Source organism: Zootoca vivipara, chromosome 8 (assembly GCF_963506605.1).
Source record: "Zootoca vivipara chromosome 8, rZooViv1.1, whole genome shotgun sequence".
Classification (NCBI taxonomy): Eukaryota; Metazoa; Chordata; class Lepidosauria; order Squamata; family Lacertidae; genus Zootoca; species Zootoca vivipara.
Window position 1 is genome coordinate 13,342,416 of NC_083283.1, and position 22,601 is coordinate 13,365,016.

Consider the following 22,601-nt stretch of genomic DNA (forward strand, 5'->3'; position numbering starts at 1 on the left):
GCTCCCTGTGACCAAGCTCAGCAGAGTCTCCCTGGGTCAGTGTGAAAAGGAAGCAATCCTGCTTAGTGCTGAGTTCTCACTTTTTTGCAGTGCTTCAAAGGCTCCTGGCAACCAGTGGGTTGTGTGACGCTTTGGGAGCTGCACAAAGTGGACTTAGCCAAGCCCTGCCCTTACCTGTATGACAACAGGTGCAGAGGAGGTGGGTATGGCTTGCTCAAAATGACCTCACCGGCCAAATGAGGAAGACTGGTGGGCCAAGATTGGCCTGTTACTAGAAGTTGCCCTGTTTTAGGCCACCCTTCCTTCCTTCCTTCCTTCCTTCCTTCCTTCCTTCCTTCCTTCCTTCCTTCCTTCCTTCCTTCCTTCCTTCCTTCCTTCCTTCCTTCCTTTGAGAAGTGATTATCTGCCATATAAAGACAAGATTATGCAGGTAATATGCAAACAGAGCTGTCTAGCCATGGGCAAATAATTTCCCTAAACCTTGCTGTACACAGGCAGTGGAGGGGAATTCTAAACACAATTGAACAATATGTACTGTAATTGTGTTTGTGCATCAGTGAGAGTATAAGGGCAAAGAAACGTTCTGGTAAGAACTTAGCAAAGCCAAGGGCATATGCGTGTAAATATATATACCGTGTTTCTCTGAAAATAAGACACCGTCTTATATTTATTTTTCCTTAAAAAACAACACTATAGCTTATTTTCAGGGGATGTCTTATTTTTTTTATTACGTAAGTATGGTACAGTTTAACCAAGATTAAACTGCCTATTACTATGGCTTATTTTCAGGGTATGGCTTATATTCCTTGAATGCTTAAAAATCCTGCTATGGCTTATTTTATGGCTACGTCTTATTTTTGGAGAAACAGGATATATATATATATATATATATATATATATATATATATATATATGCAAATTTCTTTGCACTCCAAAATACCCCATCCCAGAGTCCTTACCCTATGATTACTTCTTCACTCATTAGCCTTGAAAATTCAGCATAGCACAAACTCTTCCCATATACTTGGTCAATTAATAACCGACAGCAATGCTCACTGTGGTCTAGTACAGGCTTCCACAGGTACGCTCTGTTTGCTTTTTCGATAACACCAATTAGCCTCACCTATGAATACAACCTGGAAAACATTTGCTTGAGGATTGTGTGACAAATTCCAATATTAACATTTTCAGGGGGGTGGCAGACAGCCGGGGGTGGGACCTTACTGTTTTACCTCAGGCAGGTCACCCCTGTTGAGAGGCATACTGCCTCCAACGGCGAAGGGAAAACTTAAAGCCATCATGGCTTGTAGCTATTGACAACCTTGTCCATGAATTTCTGCCTAATTCCCTTCTAAAGCCATCCAGGTTTGTGGCCATTGCTGCATCTTGTGGGATCCGATTCCACAGTTTAACTGTGTGCTGGGTGGGCTTCCTTTTGTCTGTCCTTTCAGCTTCATTGCGATAGCCCCAGCTTTTAGAAGTATGATGAGAGAGTCTGCCCGATTTTATCTAGGCCACACATTGGCAAAGCTCTCGAGAGCTGCTTCCTCCCTGATCCATGAATGGAGCCAGTTTGGTCTTCCTTCTGCCATGACGCTTTTCCAGGGAGGTGTTTCTCTGTGTGGAACTGAGGGAATCTCCTCCCTAATCTGTTCGAATAAATGTAGCACCTTTAGATAACTACAGTACTCAAAACACAAGTTTTTCCTCTCTTTTTTTATGGCCCCTAAGTATTAAGAAAGAGATGGTGCAAACAATCACTTATGGATTAAATGACTAAAATGGTGCCATGGGTTATTTATTAATCCCGGAACTGTAAAAGCATAAAACCTGGATATTAAGAGACACCTGCCTTATTAGACAACAACGTCCCTGCGTTCTAAGGAGAAATGGGCAACTTTCATGTAAGTAATCTTCCTCTTCCCTTTTGTTCACTATGGGGTCCAAAGATCCATTTTTTTCTTTTCTGCAGCCTACAGACATAACGCTAAAGGGACCCGTTTTAATCAGCCAGTGCTATTTTTCTAGAAAAAGAGGTGTCAGAACTTGCCTGAAGGCCTCCCTGCTCTTTTATAATGGCAATGGCGCCCACCTGAGAGGTGACAGAACTGAGTTCCTGTGAGTTCCGGCTGAGGGGGGAAAGCCTTGGATTCAGCCAAAGATATGGAAGCATCCCAAACTGGCTGAGCCAGGCCACTATAAGCCTCCCAAGGGGAGGGACGTAGCCTAGGTCCTAAGCCTGTTTTGCTTGGTCACTTGACCTGCCCATCTGGCACTGAAGACTACAGTGGTACCTCTGGTTACAAACTTAATTTGTTCCGGAGGTCCGTTCTTAACCTGAGGTACCACTTTAGCTAATGGGATGTCCTGCTGCTGCCGCCGCTGTGCTATTTCTGTTCTCATACTGGGTCAAAGTTCTTAACCCGAGGTACTACTTCCGGGTTAGCAGAGTCTGTAACCCAAAGTGTTTGTAACCCGAGGTGTTTGTAACCCAAAGTACCACTGTATTTCAAAGTCTTGTTTTCCCTCTGCCAGGCTTAGCCAGAGCAGCAGCAACCCTGTTGCTGAACAAGGGTTTGGATCTGGTGTAACTTTACACCGGCTTAACTTAAACTGGTTTGCTTATGCCAGCTTCTCATGCTCCCCAAAAGGCACTTTTGGTTCTTCTTTATAAGCTCTTTTGGCTCCTTGGAGTTACCGCAAGCGGAAATAAATAAAGGGGAATCGGAAAATTATATTAATGCAGAGGGTTGCTTCTTAACATTACATTGTTAACAATCTAGACTTTTATGAATTCTGAACGTTAACACTCTGCAGAAGTCAAGTCTATCAGAGTTTAGTAAATGGTATATTAAGGGTGGGGTCAGTATGGGCACACAGATTATCTGGACCATCTCTGGGGAAATAGTTGACTCATGGGGATTAGCAGAGAAAGATGAACAAAAGCCTTGTGGATTCAGTTATCGCAAAAGCTTTATCTAGAAAGAGAAACCTGTTCTCACAGTGGCTAACCAGATGTCAGTGGGAAGCCTGCAAGCAGAACCTCAGCTGGTGGGCACAGTTGCATCAAGGGTGGGATTAATGGACACAGTTTGGTCTCCAATACACACATTTCTGCTGCCTCCAATACACACATTTCCTGTGCACATAGAGATGGAATGAATGGGTGAATGGGACTACAGTCAAACTAGGAATAATGCCAGGAGATATGGGTCACAGGTGGCACTGCGGTCTAAACCACTGAGCCTCTTGGGCTTGCCATCAGAAGATCGGCAGTTCGAATCCCCATGACGGGGTGAGCTCCCACTGCTCTGTCCCAGCTCCTGCCAACCTAGCCGTTCAAAAGCACACCATTGCAAGTAGATAAATAGTTGTCCCGTTGCGCCAGAAGCGGTTTAGTCATGCTGCCCACATGACCTGAAAAGATGCCTGTGGACAAACGGCAGCTCCCTTGGCCTGAAAGTGAAATGAGCGCCACAACCCCATAGTCGCCTTTGACTGCACTTAACCATCCAGGGGTCCTTTACCTTTGCCTATTTATTTAAACCTGAATCTGCCCCGATTATGTATAACACGGGAGATGGGGGTCTGGTTATTTTAACAAAAGGGGCGTGCATGTGACCAGAGCCAAATACTCCTTGCACCTACTGCTTGCTTCCTGCATTCATTCCCCAACCTTTGTCCCAGAGGAGTTCACTTCTGATATCTTAGTTTTAACTGAGAAGAGAGGGGAAATCCCGGTAGGAAAAACCACCTGGAAGTAAGTCGTGGGCAGGGTGGGCTCATAGCTGAGTTGTGACGCTCACGTTTTGCATTTGAAAAGTCCCAGGGTTGATTCCCTGGTAGGTATCTCCAGTTAATAGAAAAACAAAGCCGAGCCAAAATCCTGGAGAGCTTCTGCCAGAAAGCACTGAGATGGATGGGCAAATAATCTGTCCTGATGTAAGGCAGTTTCCTGTGTTCTCACCTACACAACCCTTTTTTTGCTCCAGAACAGTCACCCAGCACCCACATTTTATAGTGGGATGGGATGGGTTTGGGATTGCTACCATCAAATACAGTTTTGCTATAGGGCCCATGTAAAGGTAAAGGTAAAGGGACCCCTGACCATTAGGTCCAGTCGTGACCGACTCTGGGGTTGCGCGCTCATCTCGCATTATTGGCCGAGGGAGCCGGTGTATAGCTTCCAGGTCATGTGGCCAGCATGACAAAGCCGCTCCTGGCAAACCAGAGCAGCACATGGAAACGCCGTTTACCTTCCCGCTGTAGCGGTTCCTATTTATCTACTTGCACTTTGACGTGCTTTCGAACTGCTAGGTTGGCAGGAGCTGGGACCAAGCAACGGGAGCTCACCTCGTCACAGGGATTCGAACCGCCGACCTTCTGATCAGCAAGCCCTAGGCTCAGTGGTTTAACCACAGCGCCACCTGGCCCCATGTTAATTCTGCTCTCCAGGACAGCCTTCAACAAGCTGGCAATCTTCAGATGTCCGGACTACAACTCCCATCAGCACAGCCCCCCCCCAAAAAAACACCTTAAGTCTAGAAACTCCTAATACAATTAATAATTAAACCCAAGTCAATGGACAATTAATCTTGTCAGCCTTGATTTGCCTAAGCTAATCTTCTGCCATCAAACTGTATTTGTTGAAACGTAAATGAGACATTTGCTGTTCATGTCTTCAGGATTTCCTGGTTGACTTATTGACGCAGTTTCAGTCAATATTATTCATCTAGTTCAATGCCTCTCATTATGATGTGTGAGTATGGATGCATGGGATGTGTGATTCATCTATTACAAGGACTCCAGAGAACAGATCAGAGGAGAAATTCAGTTCATATTTAAAGGTGATCCTACCTAATTCCACATTTTCCAAAACCACGTGAGAACCACAACACAGCCATCCTTCAAGATTCGCCCCAGTTTTGCCATATGATTTTGCAGCCAAGTAGTGCTTACAAAATTTCATAAATATATTGAATGCTATTTTTCTAGTAAAAGTGGTGTCAGATTTCACAATGAACTTCTCGCTTGTTCTCTTAGATGGCAATGGCACCTACCTGAGAGGTTCTGGAGTTGAGCTCTGGCTGGGGGAAAAAAGCCCTGCATATATTAGTGAAAATAGCATATCATATTAGAGAAAATAGATTTGCAAAAATGCGTACATGAGGCAAAATCACATGCAAAAATGTGTATACTGTATAGTATTAGGAGAAATCCACACAAAATGAAATCTCCGGGTCTGGGATGATGCTAACCTACAGACAACCCTACAGGTGAGTGTTTGGGTATCAGGTGTGGCTGGCCAGGCTCGGAATGTGTCCCTTGCAGCTGTAAAGACAGGGCAAAGGGCAATGGGAGGTGCCTTCTGGTTTAACCCTCAAATGCCTGCTGAAAATTTTTCTATGCTGCCAAGCTTCTATTAGCAGTAGGGTTGCCAGACTCAATAGAGAACAGGACTTCTGTGCCTTTAATTGCCCTGCTCTCTTTTGAGTCTGGAAACCTTAAAGAGAAACCAGCAGACCCTTTGCTTGGAAATTAAACAAAGGGTCTGCTGGTTTCTCTTTAAGGTTTCCAGACTCAAAAGAGAGCAGGGCAATTAAAGGCACAGAAGTCCTGTCCTCTATTGAGTCTGGCAACCCTAATAGGCAATTAACACCTTTCCATAATAGTTGGTAGTCTTTGTACATTTTTCTGTGTAAATATTCTTGTTGTAAAAGCACCTTTATATTTTTATGGTATATAAATAGAGAGAGAAAGACAACTGTAGGGGGGGAGCAACATGGTCACCCCCATCATTTAATGATGTCCTCTGTTTCCTAGCCAACTATTCGGCGCCACCACGATTTTGATGCCGAGCGAGATGCCAAAAAGGTCCATAAAGCTTGCAAAGGGATGGGTAAGAATGCTGCTACTTACCCTGCATGGCAAGAATCCCATGCAGAGGACCAAACCCTGCCGCAAAACAAGGCACTCTTGTTTAGATGGGGGGGACAGTGGATGTGGGTGGAGCTGTGGTCTAACTCACTGAGCCTCTTGGGCTTGCCAATCAGAAAGTTGGCGGTTTGAATCCGCTCAACGGGGTGAGCTCCCGTTGCTCTGTCCCAGCTCCTGCCAACCTTGCAGTTTGAAAGCACGCCAGTGCAAGTAGATAAATAGGTACTGCTGCGGTTGGAAGGTAAACAGCGTTTCCGTGCGCTCTGGTTTCTGTCACAGTATTTCCGTTGTGTCAGAAGCGGTTTAGTCATGCTGGCCACATGACCCAGAAAGCTATCTGCGGACAAAGGCCAGCTCCCTCAACCTGAAAAGCAAGATGAGTGCCACAAACCCATAGTTGCCTTTAACTGGACTTAACCATCCAGGGGTCCTTTACCTTTTTTACTTTAACAACTCTCAGCACCCTTAACAAACTACAGCTCCCATAATGCATTGAGTGAAGTCATGACTGTTTAAAGTGGTACCGCAGCATTTTAAATGCATGGCATGAATACGACCGTTGTGAGGTTGTGGAGGCCACCAAATTGGTAGTCAACATTTTATGCACCTTTTTAATATAAAAATGCCTTTTGCCATTAGGGGAAGGAGGGAAAATCAATTCAGCTCACATTTTAGTGGAAGTCTACCTCATTGGCACTTCCCAATGAAAAAATAAACATCAATCTGGAACTCTGTTAAGCTGGTGTTTATGTGCAAATACACAGCAGTTACAGGCTCGTGTGCCTGAATAACTGCAAATATTGGTGAGATTTGATCAATAGGAGAAGCAGGCATGTCATTCACAGGAAAACTTTGCATTCAAAGATGCTTTGAGTAATTTGTGGCGTAGATCAGGAGACACCAACTGAATTCATCACAACTATTTATTGTAAAGATGACGAATGTGAGGCCCTCAACACGGTTGTTGCCAGTGTTCGATCCCCTCAGAGTAGACCCATTGAAATTAATCAACTTGACTTACTTAGCGCCATTAATTTCAGTGGCCCTCCTTAATTCCCATCATGCCTGACTGTTGGCCATGCTGGCATGGGTTGGTGGCAGTTGGAGTTCAACAACATCTAGAGGTCCACAGAGTCCCCGTATCTGATTTAGGGGACGCAGGTGGCACTGTGGTCTAAACCAATGAGCCTCTTGGGCTTGCCAATCATAAGTTCGGCAGTTCGAATCCATGTGATGGGGTGAATACCCGTTGCTCTGTCCCTGCTCGTGCCAACCTAGCAGTTCGAAAGCACACCAGTGCAAGTAGATACATAGGTACTGCTCCAGTGGGAAGGTAAACGGCATTTCCGTGCACTCTGGTTTCCGTCATGGTGTCCCGTTGCACCAGAAGTGGTTTAGTCATACTAGCCACATGACCTGGAAAGCTGTCTGTGGACAAATGTCAATTCCCTCAGCCTGAAAGTGAAGATTAGCGCTGCACCCTATAGTTGCCTTTGACTGGACTTAACCATCCTGAGGTCCTTTACCTCTACCTTATATCTGATTTATGGCTACGTATGCAACATCCATTCAGTGCTAGGCCTAAACTCTCAGATTGGGAAGAGAGGGATAACCGTCCACCCCCTCTCCACTTTACAAAAAAGATTGTTTTCATGCTGACGTCCTCCTTTGCATTCATATTTTACAGGGACGGATGAAAAAGTCATTATTGAGATCTTGTCCAACCGTTCATCAGACCAGAGACAGCAAATGAAGCAGAAGTACCAAGCCATATATGGCAAGGTATTGTTGTGGGTGTATGGCCCTCGAAATGAAGAGAATGTGGCCCCCGAGAGCGCAAAAGGTTCTCCACCCTTACTGTCAGCTGTGCACCAGACTTGTGGAAGACATCTGAAGGCAGCCCTGTTTAGGGAAGCTTTTAATGTTTGATGGATTCGTGTATTTTCATGTTTTGTTGGAAGCCACCCAGGGTGGCTGGGGAGACCCAGCCAGATGGGCAATGAATGAATGAATAAATAAATAAATAAATAAATGACAATTATCACCATCATCATCACAGCACCCATCCACTGTTCCCACCAGTCCTCTTCCTTTTTATATACAGTATATAGTTTTTACTAAATTTTTCTAATTTACATTTCAAAATATCCATTTAGACAACCTTAAATCAATGATTTCCTTTCTTCTCTTTCCATGGTTCATTTTGCATGCCATACATCCCTGCATATTTTACATGAACTGAACCATTCAGCAGCCCATTGTTACACCATCAAAACCTATTTACACTGCTGAATTTATCTTAATGATACCAGCGTTTTTAAATGTACACAATATTCACCCATATAATCAGTAAACATTTTCCAGTCTTCTATGAATATATGTTCTTCTTGTTCTCATATTCTGTATGTTAAATTTGCAAGCTGTGTGTATTCCATCAGTTTAAGTTGCCATTCTTCTTTGGTTGGGGCCTCGCTCATTCTCCATTTTGGGGCAAACAAAACACGGGCCGTATTAGTAGCATACATAAAGAATATTTTTTAACACCTGGGAATTTCCCTCTGAGTTATCCCCAACAAAAAGCACTGACTTTTTTGGAAAGGTACTTTTAAACATTTTTTTCAATTCATTATATATCATTTCCCAATACTCTTTTACCCTTTAACAAGTCCACCACATATGATGAAATGTACCCTCTACCTCATTACATCACCAGCACTTATTTGATTCAGACTTGTATATTTTAGCAAGTCCCACTGATTCTCCTCCTGTCCTCTTGTCCTGTGCAAGGTGTTATTTTCTGTGACTTAAAGGATGGCTTGTGATTATTATTTTTCCCTTACGGTTTTTTTTAGGATCTGGGAGAAGTGCTGAAAGGAGAGCTGAGTGGGGATTTCGAAAAGACTGCCCTGGCCCTGCTGGACCAGCCATGCGACTATGAGGCCAGGCAGCTTCGGAAGGCAATAAAAGGGGTGGGGACAGACGAGACGGTCCTGATTGAGATCCTGTGCACACGGGTCAACCAGGTAGGACCACCCGGGCTTCAGCATCATTTTTAAATGTCTTTTAACCAGATAACCACAGAGAAAAAACAGCTCCTCCAGTGAAACCACCTGTTTTTCTTTTCTCTCTCCCAGCAAATTTTAGCCATAAAATCTGCCTACCAAAGGAGTAAGTCATGTCCTATTTCAAGAACTCCTGCTTGAGTGAAAAGGCCTGAGCAGTCACTCTCTTCCTTTTCTTCAAAGTCTTTGACAGGGATCTGGAATCTGACGTCAAAAGCGATACTAGCGGGTCAGTGAGGAAGATACTCCTCTCTGTGTTGAAGGTGAGGAGGGGTTGGGCTGTTTCTTTATCACAGAGGGGGAGAACCTGAGTCCTGGGGACACCTGTCTGCCATTGGGGTGCTCTTTTGCAGCAGGCTCACCCCAAAACTGGCAAAAGCTCCGCGGCACGGCAGATTGGGGTTTCATATTGCTACCATCTCATTCTACTTAATGCAGATGGGTTTTCTGGTCTCCTTTGTTCCTTTAAGCTACTGCTGAGTGGGGAAAGCTCAAGGGGTGCAGAAGGTTTATCTTACGGGGCAAAACAAAAGTGAGGAAACAACAGGGAATGAACCAGATTTGTGTGTCTTGTTTCTAGCTTTGCTCGCTCACTAGTTTCCAGCTTTCAACACTCACTAGAGGGCAGCATAAAAACTGACGCGTCTCTCTGTCAGATGGCTTTTAAAGTTTTCAGAATAAAGGGTGCTTCATCTACACCAGCCATTTCCCCAGAGCCATCACTGTTTGCTCACCTCCGTTCTGGAGAATCTTGACAATGCACACCACTGGCTGCCTGCAACACTAAACTGTGTGGAAATTGTTCTGTTTGGTTGTGCATTCCCAATCTATCTGCACTATACATTCTCAAAGCAGTATCATATCACTTTAAACAGTCATGGCTTCCCCCAAGGAATCCTGGGAACTGTAGTTCATTAAGGGTGCTGAGACTTGTTAGGAGACCCTGTTCTCTTGATAGAGCTACAATTCCTAGAGTTCCCCAGGAAAGAGAGACTGTTAAACCACTCTGGGAATTTGCGCTGGAGTTCGCCAGCTTAAGTTTCAGTGACAGGACTCAATTCTGGAGCAAACGAATAAGTTATGGGGTTAACTCTCTCACTAACAAGTAGAAGTTGCAGACCTGAAATTAAGAAGAAGGGTTTTGAAATCAGATGGTAGAGCTGAGCCTAATACTAAATACCATTTCCACTAGCCCAGGGCAGGGGGAACCTTCCATATTAGAAAGAAAACAACCTGCTCTTTGTTTGTGCTTTTTCTTAACGGGCTGTCGTTTACCCCCCCCCCCCCCTCCCAGGCTAGCAGAGATCAAGGAATGGAGACTAATGAAAACCTGGCTCAGAAAGATGCCAAGGATCTCTATGAAGTAAGCACAATAATGATATAACATAAACAGGTGGAGCAGCTTTTATTATTATTAGGGTTCTGAAGCAATCACACAGGCAGACAGCATGGTACCCTGCTATCAGCCTCAACACATTGAAATTCCAAGCTATCTTCCCAGCTGGATCCCCAAACTGGTGCTTCCCCAGCTCTCCAGGTGCATTCTCTATAGAAGAAGCAACGGAGAGTGCATGCCCTCCAACATTTCTCCGACGAAAATAGGGACATCCTATCCATGCCCTCCGACATTTCTCCAATGAAAACATCTCCTCCAACATTTCTCCGATGAAAATAAGGGCATCCTATCCATGCCCTCCGACATTTCTCCAATGAAAACATCTCCTCCAACATTTCTCCGATGAAAATAGGGACATCCTATCCATGCCCTCCGACATTTCTCCAATGAAAACATCTCCTCCAACATTTCTCCGATGAAAATAAGGGCATCCTATCCATGCCCTCCAACATTTCTCAATGAAAATAGGCAGGTCCTAAGGAAAAGCGGGACATTCTGGGATCAAATCAGAAACCGGAACGGCTTCTGAAAATCTGGGACTGCCCCTGAAAAATACGGACACTTGGAGGGTCTCTAGAGTGTTTCTCCTTCTGACCTGCTGTCGGGTGTGATTTGCATTCCAGGTGCTTTGGTACAGCCAACCGCCCACCAGTTCCAATTAAGCAAACTCTTAATATTCACCATCAGCTAAAAGCTTCCTTGCATACTTATCCCATTGCCAAACTGTCCTCACAGAGAAGTCGATCCCTCCCTTGGGGTGGCCACTTTCTAAAAAATAGATATGCATCGCCCAAAGAAGAGGTCACGAGTAAGCAGAGATCTGCAAAATGAACAAACGAACAGGAACACCTGATATGTGCTAACTGGTACAGGTGCAAATTTAGAAATAATTAAAATTTAAACAGAGGAATACAATACGTCTAGCTCATCATAGCAAGGAAGCCTGTGAGGAGGTGGTCTGCATGCTTCCTCAGTCTGCTGCCCGGGTGCTACTGGCCGGTGAGCAATTTTGAAGATCTTGCATTTCTTTCTCATGGATCTTTATCTTTAAACTGGACTTGGATCCTTTAACAGAGGTCTGGCTGTTCTCCTGTTGAAGGAGGGCCTGTGGCCATTCTATTTCTACCAGACATGGGGCAGAAATTGATTCAGTTCAGGTTTAACTGTGAACCTACGTGATTCGCGCATCCTGAAACAATATGCGGACTGAAAAACAGCCGTCCTTTGAAATTCACGCACCTCTAAATTTTGCGGCGCAGTTCTCCAGCCGAGCAATGTGTACCAAAAACGCATATACGAGGGTAGACTCTGCTTTAAAAATGCACATTGGTGAAAAAAACATACGCCCCAAATGCATTATCTTAGAGAAAACGGCTTTGCAAAAATCTGTATATTAGGCAAACTTGTGTACCGTATTTGGAAAAATAGTCTCAGGAATTTTCGCATGAACCTAAAAAAAATCTGCGAACTTATGTGAAAATGTGGAGAACCGAACTTCTTATTGGGGAAACTTGGGGAAAGCAAAATTGACAGAATCAACATTGCCTAATCTCTCTACACACACACAAAAAAAACACAAACCAAGCTTGACCTGTATTTATATTCCTGTAGTTTAAATTCTTAGCCTGTTCTCAGTGGATATGTCACAAAACCGATAGTTATAGTGGTCCTCCATCTCTGAGGCAGGAGAAGGCCGTTGGGGAACTGACGAGCTGGCTTTCAATGATGTCTTGGCGAAGAGAAGCTACATGCAGTTGAGGGCTACCTTTGAAGCCTACAAACATGTGAGTACCCTTGTTCTGTTGTGGCAACTGATACTTCACCTGAGGCTCCATGCTAGTGCTGCCAGTGGGTAAAATATTGGTCGAGCGTCTAGCTTTAAAATGCAGTTGCTATCCCTGCAATGAAGAATCTGCACACTGAGCTGCTTTTCTGTATGCCTGTGTGATACAATGTTAAACTGTTGTGTTGGCTGGTGTCCATGACCAATGAGAACCTGCATCTGAACTCCAACCCTCATCACCTTTGAGCATTGACCATGAAGACCAGGGTTTCCCCAAACTTGGGTCTCCAGCTGTTGTTGGACTCCCAACTCCCATCATCCCTGACCAGTGGTCCTGCTCGCTAGTGGTGGTGAGAGTTGTAGTCCAACAACCACTGGAGACCCAAGTTTGGGAAACCAATGCAGGCTCATGAAAGTTGGAATCCAACAATGTCTTGAAGACCACGAATTCCATGATGAAGACACAGCACCACCAATGTGAAGAGAAGAAGAGCCCAGCGTCTTGTTCTCACGGTGGCCAACTAGATATCTGCCGCAAGCTCCCAAGCAGGACAGCAACACTCTCCCCAGTTGTGATTCCTAGCAACTGGTATTCAGAGGCATATTATGACTTGGATTGCTGCATCCGACATGACACCTTTTACAGCTGCCCAGGTTGGTGGACATCACTACCTCTTGTTGAAAAGCGCCACACATAGCTCAGTGGCAGAGCAAATGCTTTGCAACAAGGAAGGTCCCAGGTTCGATCCTAGCATCTCCAGGTAGGGCTGGGGAAATACACCTGTCTGGAATCCTGGAGAGCCCCTGTCAGTCAGTGTCCACAAGACTGAGCTAGGTGGAGCAATGGTCTGACTCAAAACAAGGCTGCTACCTCTGCAGTGGCGAATTCCACAGTTAAATCCTTCACTGTGTGAAGAAGGGCCATTTCCACTTTGCTGAACGCTACTAATATACCGTGTTTCCCCCTTTTTAAGACGTAGTCAGAAAGTAAGCCATGGCAGCATTTTTTAGCATTAGTGAGATCTAAGACACCCCCCGAAAATAAGACATACCTCCATGCGAGACCGCCGAGCGCCCCAGCCAGCCAGAGGGGCCTGGAACCGGCTGCTGTTGCTGCAGAGAACGCATGGAGCGCCCTGCAGCGCCTGGCCTCTTCTTTTCTTTTCTTTTCTTTTGGGCTGCCCGAGGCCTGCCGCCCCGCCACCGGAACCGGCGGTTGCAGAGCGGAGCGCTCCGAAGCAGCGAGCGCTCGGAGCGCCCTGCAGCGCCTGGCCTCTTCTTTTGGGGGGGGGGAGCTGCCCGAGGCCTGCCGCCCCGCCGCCGTAACCGGCGGCTGCAGAGCGGAGCACTCCGAAGCGCCGAGCGCTCGGAGCGCCCTGCAGCGCCTGGCCTCTTCTCTTTTTGTTTGGCTGCCCGAGGCCGGCGGCTGCAGAGCGGAGCGCTCCGAAGTGCCGAGCGCTCGGAGCGCCCTGCAGCGCCTGGCCTCTTCTTTTGGGGGGAGAGCTGCCCGAGGCCTGCCCCCCGCCACCGGAAGCGGCGACTGCAGGGCGGAGCGCTCCGAAGCGCCGAGCGCTCGGAGCGCCCTGCAGCGCCTGGCCCCTTCTTTTGGGGGGAGAGCTGCCCAAGGCCTGCCCCCCGCCGCCGGAAGTGGCGGCTGCAGAGCGGAGCGCTCCGAAACGCCGAGCGCTCGGAGCGCCCTGCAGCGCCTGGCCCCTTCTTTTGGGGGGAGAGCTGCCCGAGGCCTGCCCCCCGCCACCGGAAGCGGCGGCTGCAGAGTGGAGCGCTCCGAAGCGCCGAGCGCTCGGAGCGCCCTGCAGCGCCTGGCCTCTTCTTTTGGGGGGAGAGCTGCCCGAGGCCTGCCCCCCGCCACCGGAACCGGCGGTCTGCAGCGCCAAGCGCCCGGAGCGCCCAGCAGTGCTGGGCGGAGCGCCGAGCCAGCAGCCTGTCGCCTCGGTGCCGCGCAGAGCGCCCAGCAGCATCCCGAACCAGTGGCCTGGCCCCTCCGAGGAGGCCTTAAGGTACCGTACAAGACATCCCCTGAAAATAAGACACCGTGTTCTTTTTTGAGTAAAAAAAGGTATAAGACGGTGTCTTAAAAAAGGGGAAACGGTACCACCACCACCACCACCAGCGTACAATAAGGTCCCACCCATCCAGTGGTGAATCAATCCTTAATTTAACCCAGGACAGGCAAGGGAGGAAGAGGAGAGAAGGGGAAACAGGAGAATAATATGGGTCATTTTTGTGGCAGTTAGTTCAGCTACCCACCTCCTTCGAGGAAGGCTGAGATAATATGTAATTTCAAAAAGTGTTGTTTTAACTAAACCCTAAGCCTATTTAGATTAAGTTTAAAGTTATTTAAACACCTCTTTTTGCTTAAGCAAATACATTAGACTCTAAAAATAAGGCTCGCCTCGAGCTCACAAGTTCTTCACCCCTGACTGCTCGCTAAAGTTGCCAACTGACTGGTAGAAGGTGGCCTGGCTTTTACACAAAATATCTTTTGTGAAAAAGCTAGAATTCGGAGCCGGCTGCCAGGTTTTTGTTTTTAATAGTTAAGGTGGAATTTCGGTTATATTTAAGCAGAGCTTCAAAATCAGTGAAAGGATTTAGGCCGGTAGCAAAGGGAGGAGATTCTGACGAAACATTAGGAAGAACTTTCTGTTGGTAAGAACTGTTTAACCGTGGAATGGACAGCCTCAGTAGGTGGTGGACTCCTCATCATTGGAAGTTTTTGAGCAGAGATTAGCTGTGATTCTTGCATTGCAAGGGGTTGGGCTAGATGACCCTCAGGATCCCTTCCAACTCTGTGATTCTATGATTTTATGTGTGTGCTTGAATTGCAGAGTTTCCCCCCCCCTTTTTTGTTTTTTTGGCGACCACTTGTAGCCGAGTAAGATTGTCTTCCATAAAGACAATCTTCCACAGTTTTAACAATGAGTCCATAAGTGACTGTGGAGGCCAATTCTGGATCCACACGTCCTTCCACAGTGGGGACATTGGTTTCCGGGCAGGAGTTGATCACAGTGTGGATTTACCAAGCGTGCCTTCCTCTTAGCATGTTTCTCCCTTGCGTCCTGCGTTTGAGTGTCTACAAAGCCCATGACACCTTTGGTAAAGGCTGTTCTATCGGAGCGCTCGCAGGCCAGTGTTTCCCAGTTGTCAGTGTTTTTATTCTACAATTTTTAAGATTTGCATTGAGACAGTCTTTAAACCTCTTTTGTTGACCACCAGCATTACGCTTTCCATTTTTAAGTTCGGAATAGAGTAGTTGCTTTGGAAGACGATCATCAGGCATCTGCACAACATGACCAGTCCAACGAAGTTGATGTTGAAGAATCATTGCTTCAACACTGGTGATCTTTGCTTCTTCCAGTACACTAATATTAATTCGCCTGTCTTCCCGAGTCTTTTGTAAATAATTTTGGAGACTTTCGAGGACTTTTTGGAATCTTTCAAGGAGTTGGAGATGGCATTTATATGTGGTCCATATTTCACTACACATACACTAAGCAGGCAAGTTGCTGCGTTCTTCCTTTCCCCACCTTCCCACTGACAGCATACATTTTTAGGACCAGGCTAAAGGGGAAAGAGCAGGAAACCTTGCCCTCCCCCCCAAAAAAGCAGTGGCAATGCCACATGGTATCTCTGGTCTAACCTCTGCACTACAAAGAGCAGTTATGAGATTTATTTGTTTATTGCACCGTAGCTGACTGGCAAAGATATTGAAGATGCCATTAAGAGCGAAACTTCTGGAGACCTTGAGAAGGCCTATCTAACGCTTGGTAAAAACAAAGACATAATTTTTTTTTTTTAAAAAAAAACCACCATCACTTGAAGTGACTCTATTTGCTACACTGGATGAAATCATGAGTGGGGAGGGGGGGAACTATATGGGATCATATTCTGGAACCCGAACCCCCTCTGACGCAGCTCCTTCTAAAATTATAATTTGCCTTTATAGCACAATTCAAACTCCGGGATGAGTGGAGTTTGGAATAGGTGGGGCGGCTTGTTTCACCTGAGCAGGGCCGGCTCTAAGGCAAGGCTGGGTGGCGCAATGCGCCAGGGTGCCGGGCCACCAGGGGGCGCCACACGGCTGTGCCTGCCAGACAGCCACTCTGTGAAACAGGGCGGGGGGGAGGGATCTTCGCACCATGGCGCCAGATACGATTAAGACGGCCCTGCACCTGAGCCCAGCAGATCTGCATGCCGAGCCCAGTCTAAAATCCCAGACAGCTGCTGCCTGTCAGTGTAGACAATATTGATCTTGAGTGGGTCAATGGTCTGATTCAGTATAAGGCAGCTCCCTATGTCCCCGTGTAGCTCAACTTCACTGAGCCGGGGCTCAACCAGTGGAATGTATGCCACCGTAACTTCCCCAGAGTTACTCCAACAGAATGGGTGTTCCATGGGGACAGGAGGGGCAAGGAGGAGCAGCACCTATTCCAGGTGACCCAGGGTCCAAAACTCAGGCCGACACTCACCTGCCAGCTGCATCAACAGTAGTCCCTGCCCCTGCCCAGTAACTACTTCCTGAGGAAACTCGGACCGTCATTTTCCCTCGGTATCTGATTCATTGGCTGCATATTTTCATTCTCGATGGCACCATTGTGGGCCCTCGTGGAATGTTTTTCTTTAGTAAGATGTGCCAGGGACTGCCAAGCCTATTTTGCCACTCGCCTGTATGAGTCCATGAAGGGCGCAGGAACCGACGAGGAGACCTTGATTCGCATCCTGGTGACGAGGGCTGAGGTAAGCCGTTTGGGGATTCTTAAATTCTTGTGTGGATGTGTGATCGTTGCAGTAAGTACCGCCTTTAAAAGTGACCGGATAGAAAGAAGGGAGCACAGACTTGTGTAGCATTCTTGTCAACCTAATAATATACAGTAGCTCTGCTAGCACCAGTGGCCTGATGATTTTCAGCTTGTGATAACTTGAAGGTGGGATTTTTCACTCATGGAAGTGAAATATGAAAGTCCCCCAACAGTATTGGCATTCTGCTGGCTCACAAAAGCACACCTCTTTACGCAACCATTCCGCTGAACTAAAACGTCCTGATTTAATTGTGCCAGCAGTCTCCTATGTAAGTAGACCTATGAAAACATTGTTTTGACTTTATGTTGATGCTTGAATTGTGGAGCCCCTAACACATACACTAAGGAGGCATGCTTGTTTTGTTGTGATTTTAATTGATTTTGATGGTGATTTTAAAGCACCTAGAAGCCATTTCTATTTATTTATTTATTTATTTATTTATTTATTTATTTATTTATTTATTTATTTATTTAATATCCTGCTTTTCCTCCCAAAAGTGCCCAGGGCAGCAATCATTGCCAGAATTTAAAAGCCAAAACATTCTACAATGGTTACAACCTTCTAAACACAATTTATTAAAAAAACGGGCATGTAAGCAGTATATAAATTAATTTTAAAATGAATAATAAGGAGGTTATATCAGTACAGATTCATGCCCATAGGGCACCTGGCATAAGCAGTAATCAGAATGTAGTAAGCGAGCCCATTGGCATCAGGGGGCATGACAAATGGGCACAATGCCGCTCACCCTCTCACATGTTCACTGAATACATTGGGAAGTGGGTGTCCTTGCAGGTCTCCTGATAGCCCACGCAGAAATATGATTAAAGCCACCCACCAGATTTGAATAGGCTACTGCTTCTCTCCCCCTTTCCTTTTGATAGAGTAATTTCAGTCATTTACAAATGTAAGGTCTACCACCCTGGGGAAACGGCAGTTTTGCGGGCTTCCTCTCAAGCTGCGTCTCCCAGAATACCTCACTCTACGGAAGGACCCCCTTTCCTTTGTCAGGACCCGGCATGCTCCTGCCACAATTAGCAGTTGGGTTTTTTAATAGTTTGCTCCAATCCTTGCCTATATATGGACAGGGCTTGGGGTTCACAAACAACAGCCGGTTAACTGTGTGTGTCCCAGGAGAGCTCACTTATCTTCTCCTGCTATTTCTCACCTATGGCCCCAAAGAGAATGCTCTGGCATTTCAAGCTTTTGACCCATGACTCCTAATCTCTTCTCATTTGCTTTCAAGATTGACCTTCAGACAATCAAGGAGAGGTTTCAGCAGATGTACAGCAGGTCTCTGGCCGAAGCCATCCGATCCGAGACTTCGGGAGATTTCAGGAAGCTGCTGCTCTCCCTGCTGCACTGAGACCTTGTTGAAAAGAGGGGTGTCGAAATGAATGGCACGCTTATATACATGAAGAAGTAGTATTGAAATAGCTCTAGCAGATTACTACTTCAGTTGTAGGTGGTTGTTGTTTTTTAATGAAGGCAACGAGCAGAATTATTTGCAAGGTTGGCCCTACCATTGGGCAGAGTCAAGAGGCAGCCTCGGGCGGCTGATACAGAGTGTCATTAAACAGCAACAAAATGTTAGTAATTGGATATATTGTTGTTGTGTTTTTAATTTCCAAGAACAGGCACATGGGATTTTCCGCCTCAGCTTTGCCAGAAAATCTGCTCTTTTCCTCGGAGGGGAGGCAAAGCAGCAATTGCTCCTCTCTCTCAAGAAGCACAATGTTGTGGACTGACGCCGCTTACCACACTTAGCAGTTCTTGAAATAGGAGCTAGGCCTCCCCACAGAGCCAGAGGGACAGTAGCCAGCATAGACTCAGCTTTCCCTCTGAACCTATCCCATGAGGTGACTAGATCTGGCCAGGAACCAGAGGGCCTATTCTTGGGTTGACTCTCACTTCTAGGAGCCCATGGGATGGAGCGTTTAGGTTCAAGTCCTACCTCTGTTATAACTCGCTGTGTTACCACATGTCAAACACTCCATGCATTTAAAGCACAATGATACCACTTTAAATCATCATGGCTTCCCCAAAGGAATTATGGGAGCTATTTTTCATTAAGGATGCTGAGAGTTGTTAGGAGACCCCTATTCCCTCCCCAGAGCTACTTTTCCCTGAGTGGTTTAGCAATCAGTCCCTTTGCACAGGAAAGCTAGCGCAATGATCCCCATGTCTGAACGCACCCTTTGTATTAGTGAATCCCACAAGTTAATTGAGCAGAATATACAGTATTCCCTAATGGCTCCCCTGAACCTATTGCAACTCACCGCCTCTCACCCTCGGCCTTGTAAAATGTGGGGCACAGTGACCCCCATTAATGCAAAACTAAAGGCAGATTAGAAGGCATTTGCAAATCAGCATGGCAATTCCTTTCCACGTTCACCTGGTAAAGGTAAAGGGCCCCTGACCATCAGGTCCAGTCATGTCCAACTCTGGGGTTGCGGCGCTCATCTCGCTCTATAGGCCGAGGGAGCCGACGTTTGTCCGCAGACAGCTTCCGGGTCATGTGGCCAGCATGACAAAGCTGGTTCTGGCGAACCAGAGCAGCGCACGGAAACGCCGTTTACCTTCCCGCCGGAGCGGTCCCTATTTATCTACTTGCACTTTGATGTGCTTTCAAACCGCTAGGTGGGCAGGAGCTGGGACCGAGCAACAGGAGCTCACCCCGTTGCAGGGATTCGAACCACCGACCTTCTGATAAGCAAGCCCTAGACTCTGTGATTTAACCCACAGCGCCACCTGGTAAGGAGCCCTTCTGACCCTAGTGGAACTTGCTTTCAAGTAAACATTCATGTAACGGAATTGCATAAGCAATAAGTTGCCCTAAGGGGTCAGTGGGGCGAAGCATCTATTTTTCCGCTCTATTCTCGCACCGTAAAGTGTGTCATGGGCAGCTGTAATGTTGGACATAAGAAAATGTTGCAAGATGAACTGTCTTTCAGGGCAGAACTTGAACATCTCAAAAAGCAAAACGAAAAACAAGTGTTGCTGCCAAACGAAAAACAAAACCAAGAAACCCACCAGCGTCTTAAGTTTCTTACTTCTCCTCCAAACCAGCTTGGATAACTTAACCCGTGTGCCCTCCTGGCTTCCTTATGCTATGTCATATTTCCCTGCCCTACATCTTTGGCATACACTGGCGGTGGTGGCTGAAGCACGTAGCATAATGGCTTACTTAAAGGCACAAGGTCCCTAGCAAGATATTATTTTGCCCAACGTGGGGCTTGAACCCACAACCCTGAGATTAAGTGTCTCATGTCATTTTAGTCATGACCTCTGTTAAGGGTCAAGCCAGATGTGCACTGGGACATCTCTGGTAAGGATCCCTTATGGTTTTCAAAATTGTGTGTTTGTTTATTTCAGGGGTATACAGTACTTGAAACTTTAATGCAGGGTTGCCCAAACTTTTTCCAAAGAGGGCCAGATTTGATGAAGTGAACATGTGTGAGGGCCGACCAAGGTTGTTGAGCTTTTTTAAGGAGCTTTCCCCCCCAATTTTACCCCAAAGTTGTTGAGCTTTTAGGAGTTAGGATTTTACCCCAGGACATATACTCCCACGGGGCCTGGATTAAATCTATCGGCGGGCCGGATTAGGCCCCTGAAACAGACTTTGGACATGTCTGCTTTAATGTATGTGTGTACATAAAAATGTACACATGTTCTGCCACAGTCTTATGGGAAGATTAACCTACGCAACTCGTGTTTGGTTCTGGTCCAAACTGGACTCCTGTAAAACTGCTATTATTTTGATTTCGATTTTGATTACCACCATCATCATCTTAAACCCAGGAGTGTCTGACACCGTGGATTGCTTACATCTGGTTTGATGTTTACATTTGAGGAGTGTCCATAAGAGAAGTTGGTCTCCTGGCCTGAAGAGAAGCCCGAGAATGCAGATATATTACTGAGCTTGGCTTTAGGTGGATAAGTAGTGGTCGCCTTAGATTCCAGGAAAGGAGGAGTCCAATGCATGAGACGTGCATAGCCCTTAAACCTCCAGTTGTACCGATTGTCCTGTAATAGGAGCACAATGAAGCGGATCTATAAATAACCACTCAAGTGTCCAGACGTTCATACTAGGATCGACTGTTGTTCTGAGCCCAGCAATGCCTTTCACGGGGAGGGGGGGCACCGTCACAGATACTAGCAAAGTCAAGATCTCATGAGACGGAAGTACAACCAGATTGCAACATAAGCAGAAGTGAAACTAAGTTCAAAAATTAGGCACAACAGCTGAAAATCTAAAAATAATGGAGCAGGGCCTCAGGGAATTAATATGAGAAGCAAGAAAGCTAAGGGTCCATTTCTCTGAGTTGTATTAGCAAGGGAGCCACAATTCAAACAGAAATATATTAAATGTTATTAATTTAGTTCTACTCAAAGTTCTTGGAGCTAAGCCCAAGCACAAATCTTGACACAATTGCAGTTATTTGTGGTTATTAAGGGACCAATTATTGCAATATACTTGGGCTGTGGACTGCTATTCCAGTTGGCCAATTACATGCATCAAAAAGAGGAAAGGAAAGAAATAAAAGCAACGCAAAAGCAAAAAAAAGAGAGAACAACAGATTGTACAGATTTGCATGGAATTTGCATATGCGAATTAAAAATTCGTTTGTTTATATCCAAATTTAGAAGCAGTGTCTATAATTTAAATAAAAACACACTGGTGTGCGTACCCCAATCTCTGAGTGGTGAGAGACTCCAGCGGTTCCAACACTTACTCAGGGTTTGGTTTCCTTGGAATGAAGGTCAATGGAGACTGTGGTGTCTTTAGGATATATGGTTTTATTTACACACATATGCAACCTGAGCATAGGGTGGAAGGGCTCACAGCATTAGCACTCCAGGAGACCATGCTTCCCCGTTAGGTTTCTAGGGAGAGTCCCCCAAGTCATAGCATTGGATACCAGTACAAAGAGTAAGAAGCCTTTCTGCCTTTCCAGCTCCCAGTCAACATGCAGACCAGCCCTGGCTATTGTTCTCCTACTTACATGATCATGTTGCCTTCATTCAGGTGATGTGGTGGGGGGAAATGCCCACCCCCATGGACATTATCCCTTAGTTGTTTCCAGTGCTGTTTTTCTAGTACAGTGGTACCTCGGGTTACAGACGCTTCAGGTTACAGATGCTTCAGGTTACAGACTCCGCTAACCCAGAAATAGTACCTCGGGTTAAGAACTTTGCTTCAGGATGAGAACAGAAATCGTGCTCCGGCAGCGCGGCGGCGGCGGGAGGCCCCATTAGCTAAAGTGGTGCTTCAGGTTAAGAACAGTTTCAGGTTAAGAACAAACCTCCAGAATGAATTAAGTTCATAACCTGAGGTACCACTGTACTCTCCATGAACACCTCCCTTGTTCTCCTAGAACGGCAATGGCACCCACCTGAGAGTTGCCAGAGCTGAGTTCCTGTGAGTTCTCCCTGGGGGAAAAGGGGCCTGGTTGTTTCCATGGTAACATGGCCACCTCTTTGGTCATGCAGATGGGGGCTCCTTCAGTTAGGGCCATCATCCTACAAAGAGACTGGTATGACCAGTTCAAGGGGCTTCTGACCGGATCCTGAGATGTCCTGTTCTGGCTTCTGACCCTGAGAG

General features: G+C 46.3%; 1 protein-coding gene across 6 annotated transcripts; it reads left to right on the forward strand.

Annotated features, from left to right (window-relative positions):
• The first annotated feature begins 978 nt into the window (after positions 1 to 978).
• On the forward strand, positions 979 to 22,282 carry ANXA13 (annexin A13). Of its 6 annotated transcripts, none has more exons than XR_009557985.1 (12): positions 979 to 1,904; positions 4,686 to 4,847; positions 5,824 to 5,899; positions 7,625 to 7,719; positions 8,790 to 8,960; positions 9,072 to 9,105; positions 9,183 to 9,262; positions 10,294 to 10,362; positions 12,078 to 12,179; positions 15,888 to 15,963; positions 16,825 to 16,933; positions 18,243 to 22,282. XR_009557985.1 is itself a non-coding variant. In XM_060277642.1 (12 exons), the coding sequence occupies exons 2-12, from the start codon at positions 4,770 to 4,772 to the stop codon at positions 18,360 to 18,362; spliced, it is 1,014 nt and encodes a 337-aa protein (XP_060133625.1). In that variant the 5' UTR covers positions 979 to 1,904; positions 4,686 to 4,769; the 3' UTR covers positions 18,363 to 22,276. The 6 variants fall into 6 exon arrangements, 5 of the variants coding, with proteins under 5 accessions (XP_060133625.1, XP_060133626.1, XP_034981919.2 ...); XM_060277642.1 differs by having other exon boundaries at positions 16,821 to 16,933; positions 18,243 to 22,276; XM_060277643.1 differs by lacking the exon at positions 12,078 to 12,179 and having other exon boundaries at positions 16,821 to 16,933; positions 18,243 to 22,281.
• The last annotated feature ends 319 nt before the right edge of the window (positions 22,283 to 22,601 follow it).